At 42.8% G+C, this 11,322-nt stretch overlaps 1 protein-coding gene across 1 annotated transcript in view; it reads right to left on the bottom strand.

Annotated features, from left to right (window-relative positions):
• The window catches only part of parga (poly (ADP-ribose) glycohydrolase a), a 100,117-nt gene that overhangs the window by 83,324 nt on the left and 5,471 nt on the right, over positions 1 to 11,322 (bottom strand). The window contains exons 5-7 of the mRNA XM_070440566.1: positions 9,321 to 9,443; positions 3,593 to 3,664; positions 2,871 to 2,945 (exon numbers count right to left, since the gene is read on the bottom strand). Coding sequence (XP_070296667.1) covers positions 2,871 to 2,945; positions 3,593 to 3,664; positions 9,321 to 9,443 — 270 coding nt within the window. The remainder of the gene's footprint in view (positions 1 to 2,870; positions 2,946 to 3,592; positions 3,665 to 9,320; positions 9,444 to 11,322) is intronic.

The raw sequence follows: 11,322 nt of genomic DNA, 5'->3' as shown, positions 1-11,322 counted from the left end.
GTGCAACTGCACGCCACGTCTGGGTGAACAGGGAGTACAGGAGGGACTGAGCACGCACCCCGAGGACCCCATGTGTGAGTATCAGCGTGGGTGGATGTGTTAATTACCTAACCAACTTACCAACCTGGATCCTACCCTTAAGTCCAGGATCGAGTTGCAGAGGAGGTGTTTAAATCCCAGGGGCCTTTAGGTTATTGATGAGCTTTCAGAGCACTATGGTGTTGAAACGCTGAGCTGTAGTCAAGAATTAGCATTCTCACATAAGGGGTCCTTTTGTCCAGGTGGGAAAAGGGCAGTTGTGAGTGCAATTAGAGATTGCATCATCTGTGGATCTGTTTGGGACGGTATGCAATTGGAGTGGGTCTTAGTGTTTCTGGGAAAATTTTGGTGTTGATGTGAGCCATGACCGTCTTTCAAAGCACTTCATGGCTACAGACGTGAGCACTACGGGGTCGTAGGCATTTAGGCAGCTTACCTTTGTGTTCTTGGGACCAGCGGACTATGTTGGTCTGCTAAAACATGTTGGTATTACGACTGCGGACAACTCGGACAGGGAGAGATTGAAAATGTCAGTGAAGACACTTGCCAGTTGGTCAGCGCATGCTCACAGTACACGTCCTGGTATTCCGCCTTGCCCTGCGGCCTTGGGAATGTTGACCTGTTTAAAGGTCTTAATCACATCGGCTGCGGAGAGTGTGATCACACAGTCTTCCGGAACAGCYGGTGCTCTCATGCATGTTGTTTCAGTGACATTTGCTTCAAAGYGAGCATAGAAGTAGTTTAGCTCGTCTGGTAGGCTCGTGTCACTGGGCAGCTCTCGGCTGTGCTTCCCCTTGTAGTCTGTAATGGTTTGCAAGCCCTGCCACATCCGACGAGCGTCAGAGCCGGAGTAGTACGATTCGATCTTAGTCCTGCATTGACGCTTTGCCTGTTTGATGGTTTGTCGGAGGGCATAGCGGGATTTCTTATTAGCTTCCAGGTTAGAGTCCGACTCCTTGAAAGCGGCAGCTCTACCCTTTAGCTCAGCGCGGATGTTGCCTGTAATCCATGGCTCCTGGTTGGGGTATGTACGTAGAGTCACTTTGGGGACGACGTCATCCTAGACGCCATTGAGTTTCATTCAGTAAAGAGGCTAGTCCCCAGAGTAAGTTATTCACAATTTACAGAGAATGAATTTAAGCCATAGAATTCTGATATAAACTAAAAAAGTGATTTCGGGCTATAAACCAACCAAATGTATTTATTTGTTTATTAGGATCCCCATGAGCTTTTGCAGAAGCGAATCTTCCTGGGGTCCACACAAAACATGACAATTAACAAAACACTGATAACAGAAAAGACAAGTGACACAAATTTAAAATACAACGATACACAAACAATACAACAACAAAATAATGTGCGTGTCCCCTCACAGTCACAGTCCGTTTCATGAGTTATTTAATCTGTTGTTTTTTTACCAGCAATTTGTAAGACCTAAATATTAGACAGACATTGATAGAGCCCTTATTAAATGTAATCAGTTTGTAACATTTCAACGATAATACACAGCGTCTGCTGTATAACGGTTGCTGTCTTTAGAGAGGTATGCAGATGTAGTCAGATGACTGACTCCGTGTGATTTACACAGTAAAATGTACAGCGCTCTCTGTATACGCGGTCCTGTCCTTTAGAAGAGGTATGCAGATGTAGTCAGATGACTGACTCCGTGTTGATTTACACAGCTAAATGTACAGCGTCTGCTGTATAGCGGTTGCTGTCTTTAGAGAGGTATGCAGATGTAGTCAGATGACTGACTCCGTGTGATTTACACATGCTGTATGCACCACACCTAGATCACTACATGCCCTGTGCGTGTCTGGAAACAGAGCACCAGAACTAGATACACTACAGCCCTGTGCTGTGTCTGAACCAGAGCACCAGACTAGATCACTACAGCCCTGTGCTGTTCTGAACCAGAGCACCAGACTAGATCACTACAGCCCTGTGCTGTGTCCGAACCAGCAGCGACCAGAACTAATCACTACAGCCCCTTGCTGTGTTTGAACCAGAGCAACCCAGACTAGATTCACTACAGCCCTGTGCTGTGGTCTGAACCAGACCGGACATCACAAAGCGTGTCACCAGAGCCTTGCATCTACAGCCTGTGTTGAACCTAGCACACAACCTAATCCGACTACAGCCCTGTGCTGTCTGAACGCAACCCAGACTAGATCATCAGGCCCTGTGTGCTGAACCAGAGCACCCAGACTAGATCACTACAGCCCTGTGTCTGAACCCAGAGCACCAGACTATCACTACAGCCCTGTGTCTAGAACCAGAGCACCAGAACTAGATCACTACAGCCCTGTGTCTGATACCAGAGCACCTAGACTTAGATCCTACAGACCCTGTTCTGAACCAGAGCACCAGAGACTAGATCATTACATGCCCTGTGGTCTGAACCAAAGAGCACCAGACGTAGATCACTGACATGCCCTGGCTGTCTGAAGCCAGAGCACCAGATCTAATCACTACAGCCCTGTGTCTGACCTAGCACAGATAGATCACTACAAGCCCCTGTGTACTGTGAACCAGAGCACCAAAGATTAGAATCACTAAGCCTGTGGTGAGCCAATCTGACTGGTATATTCATTGATACTAAAATATGTGAATTAGTCTAATAGAAGATTGCGTTTGGTTAACGGATTTGCGATGTTGGTGTTGTGCTGTGTGTGTCGTGTGTGTGTGTGTGTGTGTGTGTGATGTGTGTCTTAGGGGTTAAAACTGAGAGGCCAGAAAGATTTTATTTTTCAGATGTCCTTGAACCCAGACGGTCCACCTGATGACTATAATTTAAGAAGGTCGTTAAATCAATAACATTATTTTCTTACCTTGTTGCAAAACAAATGAAGAGCTGTGAAGTCCCATCTCTTGGCATGAGCAACATTGTACTTCAATATGGCATTCTAAAAATGGGGAAATGCACACCAATAAATGTCATTAAAAAAAAAAAAAAAATTCAGTACAGGAGGCGCATGCTTTTATTTTTTTTGCAGTAAGTATCTTTGCCTTGATATCTGGGATCTTGGTGCCATCTCATGGCCAATTCGGGTAATAACATGTATTATTTACACAATAATGGATTTGATAGATAGTTCCTCTAAAACACATTTGATAACACAGTGAACATGTATTTGAACACCACATAAATCATCCTCTCTCTTAATAATAACGCTAATAATATCTAATAATGCATTGATGCATCTGATCAACCAATAGATACTGTACATGTTGAATACATTGCTTAATGCTAAATTGTAATTATTTCGCCTCTAATGGCCTATTTRTTGCCKTACCKCCCTACTCTTCTACATTTGCACACACTGTACATAGATTTTTCTATTGTGTTATTGACTGTACGTTTGTTTATGTGTAACTCTGTGTTGTTGTTTTTGGTCGCACTGCTTTGCTTTATCTTGGCCAGGTCGCAGTTGTAAATGAGAACTTGTTCTCAACTGGCCTACCTGGTTAAATAAAAGGTGAAATAAAGGTGAAATGAAAACAAATTGCTCCACAGTGAACAGACAGAATATCAATTTAGTCATTAACTTACCTTCACATCATGGGAACTGCAAAATTTTCTGTTTAAAGCTTTCTGGATGAGTTCCCACCGTTCCTGCACCTCCTGCAAAACCAGGAAGTTAACCACCACCATCATCCTCCTCCTCCGCCTAATCTTTCCTGATCGTACAGATCAGGCAGGGGTTAGTGGTCAGTTCTTCCTAAGACATGATATCGATTTGCATCATCACAAAACAAATGCCTTTATTAGTTTCCCTGACTGATTTTATCTGACAGTATACAGTTGAAGTAGGAAAGTTTAACCATACACTTAGGTTGGAGTCATAAAATTCATTTTTCAACACCTCCACAAATTTCTTGTTACAAACTATAGTTTTGGCAAGTCGGTTAGGACACTACTTTGTGCATGACACAAGTCATTTTTCAACAATTTTTACAGACATTCCAGTGGGTCAGAAGTTTACATACGCTAAGTTGACTGTCCTATATACAGCTTGGAAAATTCCAGAAAATGATTCAGGCTTTAGAAGATTCTGATAGCTAATTGCCATTATTTAGTCAATTGGGTGACCTGTGGATGTATTCAAGGCCTACCATCAAACTCAGTGCATCTTTGCTTGACAACATGGTGAAATCAAAAGAAATCAGCCAAGACTCAGAAAAAGATTGTAGACCTCCACAAGTCTGGTTCATCCTTGGAGCAATTCCAAACGCCTGAAGGTACCACGTTCACTGTACAAACAACAGTACACAGGATATAAACACCATGGGACCACGCAGCCATCACACCGCTCAGGAAGGAGACGCGTTCTGTCTCCTAGAGATGAACGACTTTGGTGCGAAAAGTGCAAATCAATCCCAGAACAACAGCAAAGGACCTTGTGAAGATGCTGAAGGAAACAAGTACAAAAGTTCTATATCCACAGTAAAACGATACTAAAATCACATATCCTGAAAGGCCGCTCAGCAAGAAGAACCACTGCTCCAAAACCGCCATAAAAAAGCCAGACTACGCTTTGCAACCGCACTGGGGAAAAGATTGTACATTGGAGAAATGTCTCTGATCTGATGAAAACAAAAAATAGAACTGTTTGGCCATAATGACCATCGTTATGTTGAGGAAAAAGGGGGATGCTTGCAAGCTGAAGAACACCATCCCAACCGTGAAGCACGGGGGTGGCACCATCATGTTGTGGGGTGCTTTGCTGCAGGAGGGCGGTGCACTTCACAAAATAGATGGTTCATGGAAGCAGAAAATTATGTGGAATATATTGAAGCAAACATCTCAAGACATCAGTCAGGAAGTTAAAAGCTCTGGTCACAAATGGATCTTCCAAATTGACAATGACCCCAAGCATACTTCCAAAGTTATGCAAATGCCTTAAGGACAACAAAGTCAAGGTATGGAGTGGCCATCACAAAGTCCTGAATCTCAATCCTATATAGAAATTGTGGCAGAATACGAAAAAGCGTGTGCGAGCAAGGAGGCCTACAAACCTGACTCGAGTACACCAGCTCTGTCAGGAGGAATGGGCCAAAATTCACCCAATTTATTGTGGAAGCTTATGGAAGGCTACCCAAAATGTTGACCCAAGTTGAACAATTTAAAGGCAATGCTACCAAATACTAATTGAGTGTATGTAAACTTCTGACCCACTGGGATGTGATGAAAGAAAATAAAGCTGAAATAAATACTTCTCTATTATTATTCTGACATTTCATATTCTTAAAAATAAGTGGTGATCCTAACTGACCTAAAACGGGGAATTTTTACTGAGATTAAATGTCAGAGATTGTTGAACAAACTGGTTAACATGTATTCTGGCTAAAGGTGTATGTAAACTTCAGACTTCAACTGTATATATATATATATATATATATATATAGATATACACACATACATACATACATACACACACAACATTTGAACAACTTCCCAAGGATATAACAAAGTCAATAACTTATTTATTTTATTGTCCCATTGATTTGTTAGAATTACACTGAACCAAAAATATAAGCGCAACATGTAAAGTGTTGGTCCCATGTTTCATGAGGTGCACCTGTTAAAGTAATGGTCTAGTTATGGAAAAGGTGACTCAATTCTCATTATAAACCATGTGGGTCGAGCCCTGAATGCTGATTGGCTGACAGCCGTGGTATATCAATGAAATAAAAGATCAGAGAAATGCTCCGTACGCACATCAAGCTTATTTCACATTCTACACAAGAAGCCGATTAAACGGCATGATCATTACACATGTGCACCTTGTGCTGGGGACTAGAAAAGGCCACTAAAATGTGCTGTTTTGTCACACAACACAATGCCACAGAMGTTTTAATAGAGCGTGCAATTGGCATGCTGACTGCAGGAATGTCCACCCGAGTTGTTGCCAGAGAATTTAATGTTAATTTCTCTAACATAAACCGGCTCTAACCTCGTGTTAGAGAATTTGACAATACGTCCAACCGGCCTCACAACCGCAGACCACGTGTGACCACATGCGGCTTATTCACCTGCAGTATGGTCTGAGACCAGCCACCCGGACAGCTGATGAAAGCGTGTGGGTTTGCACAAGCAAAGGATTTCTGCACAAACTGTCAGAAACCGTCTCAGGGAAGCTCATCTGCGTTCTCGTCGTCCTCACCAGGGTCTTGACCTGACTGCAGTTCGACGTCGTAACTGACTGCAGAGGGCAAACACCTTCGATGGCTACTGGCACACTGGAGAAGTGTGCTCTTCACGGATGAATCCCGCTTTCAACTGTACCGTGCAGATGGCAGACAGCGTGTATGGCGTTGTGTGGGCGAGTGGGTTGCTGATGTCAACGTTGTGAACAGAGTGCCCCATGGTGGAGGTGGGGTTATGGTATGGGCAGGCATAAGCTATGAACAACGAACACAATTGCATTTTATCTATGACAATTTGAACGTCCAGAAATACCATGAGATCCCTAGGCCCATCCATCTGCCGCCATAACTCATGTATCAGCATGATAATGCATGGCGCAAGGATCTGTAAAAAAATTCCAAGAAGCGAAAATGTCCCAGTTGGTCCCTACTTTTCTGCTATAACTGCCTCCACTCTTCTGGGAAGGCATTCCACTAGATGATGGAACGTTGAGGCAGGGACTTGCTTCCATTCAGTTACAAGAGCATTAGTGAGGTCGGGGCAGTGATGTTGAGCGATTAGGCCTGGCTCGCAGTCGGTGTTCCAATTCATCCCAAAAGGTGTTCGATGCGGTTGAGGTCAGGGCTCTGTACAGGCCTGTCAAGTTCTTCCACACCGATCTCAACAAACCATTTCTGTATGGACCTCACTTTGCGCATGGGAGGGCATTGTCATGCTGAAACAGGAAAACGGTTTTGTCCAAACTGTTGCCACAAAGTTGGAAGCACAGAATCGTCTAGAATGTTATAGTATGCCTAAGTGTTAATATTTCCCTTCACTGGAACTAAGGGGCACGAACAATGGAAAACAGTCCTGGGCCGTTATTCCTCCACCAAACTTTACAGTTGGCACTATGCATTGGGGCAGGTAGCCTTCTCCTGGCATCTGCCAAACCCAGATTTGTCTGTTGGACTGCCAGATGGTGAAGTGTGAATTTAATCACCCCAGAAAACACGTTTCCACTGCTCCAGAATCCAATGGCGGCTAGCTTTACACCACTCCAGCCGACGCTTGGCATTGTGCATGGTGATCTTAGGCCTGTGTGCTGCTGCTCGACCACGGAAACCCATTTCATGAAGCTCCCGACAAACAGTTCCTGTGTCTGACGTTTCTTCCAGAGGCAGTTTGGAACTCATTAGGGATTTGTTGCAACCAAGGACAGATGATTTTTGCGGTCCTGTGCTGTGATGATCACAGCGGTCCTGTGCTGTGAGATTGTGTGGCCTACCACTTCGCGGCTGTGCCGTTGTTGCTCCTAGACATTTCAACTTCACAATAACAGCACTTACAGATAACCGGGGCAGCTCTAGCAGGGCAGAAATGTGACAAACTGACTTGTTAGAAAGGTGGCATCCTATGACGATGCCATGTTGAAAGTCACTGAGCTCTTCAGTAAGACCATTCAAYTGCCAATGTTTGTCTATGGAGATTGCATGGCGGTGTGCTCGATTTTATTTACCTGTCAGCAACAGGTGTGGCCGAAATAGCCGAATCCACTAATTTGAAGGGGTGTCCACATACTTTCGTAYATACAATATTTCTGTTCAGTGTAATTAGAGTGACACAGAGCCTTCAGAAAGTATTCAAACCCCTTGACTTCATCCACATGTTGTTGTGTTACAGCCTGAATTTAAAATAGATCAAATATAGATGTTTGTCGCTGGCCCTACACACAATAACCCATCATGTTTAAAGTGGAATAATGTTTTTGACATTTTTTACAAATTAATACAAAATGAAAAGCTGAAATGTTTTGAGTGAATAAGCATTCAACCCCTTTTGTTATGGCAAGCCTAAATAAGTTCAGGAGTAAAAATTTGCTTCACAAGTTTTTGAATGAGTACCTCATCTCTGTAACCCACACATACAATTATTATCTATAAGGTGCCTCAGTCGAGCAGTGAATTTTAAACACAGATTCAACCAAAGACCAGGGAAGAGAACCTATTGGTAGATTTAAAAAAAAATCWAAAAGCAGACATTGAATATGCCTTTGAGTATGGTGAAGTTATTAATTACACTAAAAAAGATAAAAAGGCATCCTTCCTAACTCAGTTGCCGGAGAGGAAGGAAACCACTCAGGGATTTCACCATGAGGCCAATGGTAACTTTAAAACAGTTACAGAGTTTAATGGCTGTGATAGGAGAAAACTAAGGATGGATCAACATCATTGTAGCTACTCCACAATACTAACCTAAATGACAGAGTGAAAAGAAGGAAGCCCGTACAGAATATTTTTTCTCTCTCCAAAACATGCATCCTGTTTACAATATGGCAGTAAAATAATACTGCAAAAAATGTGGCTAAGCAATTAACTTTATGTCCTGAATATAAAGTGTTATGTTTGGGGCAAATCCAAATCCAATACAACACATTACTGAGTACCACTCCCCATATTTTCAAGCATAGTGTTGGCTGCATCATGTTATGGGTATGCTTGTAATCATTAAGGACTGGGGAGTTTTTCAGGATAAAAAAGGAACAGAATGGAGCTAAGCACAGGCAAAATCCTAGAGAAAACCCTGGTTCCGTCTATTTTCCACCAGACACTAGGAGATTAATTCACCTTACTAAGAAAATAGTAAATGTTCCTGAGTGGCCGAGTTACAGTTTTGACTTAAATCCGCTTGAAAATCTATGGCAAGACTTGACAATTTTTTGTCTAGCAATTAACAATAACCAATTTGACAGAGCTTGAATAATTTTGAAAAGAATAAATTGGCAAATGTTGTACAATCCAGGTGTGCAAAGCTCTTAAGAGACTTCGCTGCCAAAGGTGATTCTAATGTATTGACTTGGGGGTGTGAATAGTAATGTAAATGAGATATTTCTGATTTATGTCACTTTGACATGATGGGGGGAATTTTGTATTTATTGAATCCATTTTGAATTCAGGCTGTAACAACAAAAAAATGTGAAATAAGTCAAGGGGTATGAATACTTTCTGTAGTCACTGTAGATTAACTCTTTCCCTAATGGTGAGAGATGTCGGCTCGGAGATCACTTGCAAGTTATAAACAACACTTGTAGTTAGTGAGTCCAATTTCAAAACATGACAGTACAACGTGTAACTACGGTATAAAGCAGTACCTGATTTCCTACTGGGAATAGGTTGTTCTTTGAACAGGGCATTTTCACATGGACCTCATCCCAGGTGTCTTTGAACTTGTTGGGATAGGGAACAGGAATTTTGCCTGTTTGAAGGAGGTCTGTCTGTTGAAGAGAAAATACAGCATGATGAGTACATGAACGGCATCACCAATTGGAAGTCCTACCATTCGTCCAGATAACCAGACGATGATAATGAAGAATCATGTGTTTTTGCTAACTTTCACCATTTAGTCATTAATAATGCACATTTGTGTTCATCATACTTCACACATCCTTGTGGCGGCAGATAGGTGGTTAGAGACAGGTAGCCTAGTGGTTAGAGACAGGTAGCCTAGTGGTTAGAGCAGGTAGCCTAGTGGTTAGAGACAGGTAGCCTAGTGGTTAGAGACAGGTAGCCTAGTAGGGTGGTACTAACTAATCACTGACCTAGACAACCAGGTGAGGGGAGTTCCTAACTAATCACTGACCTAGAACAACAAGGTGAGGGGTTCCTAACTAATCACTGACCTAGACAACCAGGTGAGGGAGTTCCTACTAATCACTGACCTAGACAACCAGGTGAGGGGAGTTCCTACTAACTGACCTAGACACCAGGTGAGGGGAGTTCTACTAATCACTGACCTAGACAACCAGGTGAGGGAGTTCCTACCTAATCACTGACCTAGACAACCAGGTGAGGGAGTTCCTACCTAATCACTGACCTAGAACACAGGTGAGGGAGTTCTACTAATCATTGACCTAGACAACCAGGTGAGGGGAGTTCCTAACTAATCATGACTAGACAACCAGTGAGGGAGTCCCTATAATCACTGACCTAGACAACCAGGTGAGGGGAGTTCCTAACTAATCACTGACCTAGACAACCAGGTGAGGGAGTTCCTAACTAATCACTGACCTAGACAACCAGGTGAGGGAGTTCCTAACTAATCACTGACCTAGACAACCAGGTGAGGGGGTTCTAACTAATCACTGACCTAGACAACCAGGTGAGGGGAGTTCCTACCTAATCACTGACTAGACAACCAGGTGAGGGAGTCCTACCTAATCACTGAGACAACCAGGTACAAGTGAACAGTAAGAACAGCAGACATTAGACCAGGGTTCACCAACTAGCGGCTGCGAGGTGAATTTGGCCCCCAAGTTTCTTGAGCAAAAAAAATAAAAATATATATATTTTAATGAATTACATTTTTGGACAGAAAAATACAAATACACAAGAAAATCAGTCCTAGTGATTTGAATTTTGGACTTCTGTCCTAAATATTCCATGCATAATATAGAGATATGTGGATCATATATACAAGTATAAGTGATGATTTCTGTTTTAGTCAATATTATATCTGTTTTGGGTTTCTTGTGGTCAATTTACAGTCTACAAATGATTTGTAATTATTTTCCGTCCCCTGACCATCCGCTAAAGAAAAAATTGGCCAGCAGCTGAATCTAATCTGAATTAGTCACGCTCTGTAGAATGCGTTTGAATCCTGTGGTCTAAGCCTTGATTTGTGCTAGTCCACAATAGTCTGGTCTCAACATTTGTGTTGGATATATTTATCTTTAACTAGGATAAGTCAATTAAAACAAATTCTTATTTACAATGACGGCCTACGGGAACAGTGGGTTAACTGTCTTGTTCAGGGGCAGAACGACAGATTTTTATTTTTTAACCTTGGTCAGCTTGGGGATTCGATCTAGCAACCTTTCGGTTACTGGGCAATGCTCTAACCACTAGGCTACCTGTCTCTAACGCTAGGCTACTGTCTAACGCTAGGCTACCTGTCTCTAACCGCTAGGCTACCTGTCTCTAACCGCTGGCTACCTTCTCTAACCACTAGGCTACCTGTCTCTACCACTAGGCTACTGCTCTAACCCTAGGCTACCTGTCTCTAACCACTAGGCTACCTGTCTCTAACCACTAGGCTACCTGTCTCTAACTCCTAGGCTACGTCTCTAACCACTAGGGACTACCTGTCTCTAACGC

This window comes from Salvelinus sp. IW2-2015, unplaced genomic scaffold, assembly GCF_002910315.2.
Source record: "Salvelinus sp. IW2-2015 unplaced genomic scaffold, ASM291031v2 Un_scaffold2661, whole genome shotgun sequence".
Taxonomy (NCBI): domain Eukaryota; kingdom Metazoa; phylum Chordata; class Actinopteri; order Salmoniformes; family Salmonidae; genus Salvelinus; species Salvelinus sp. IW2-2015.
This window is presented reverse-complemented; position numbering and strand designations above follow the sequence as displayed.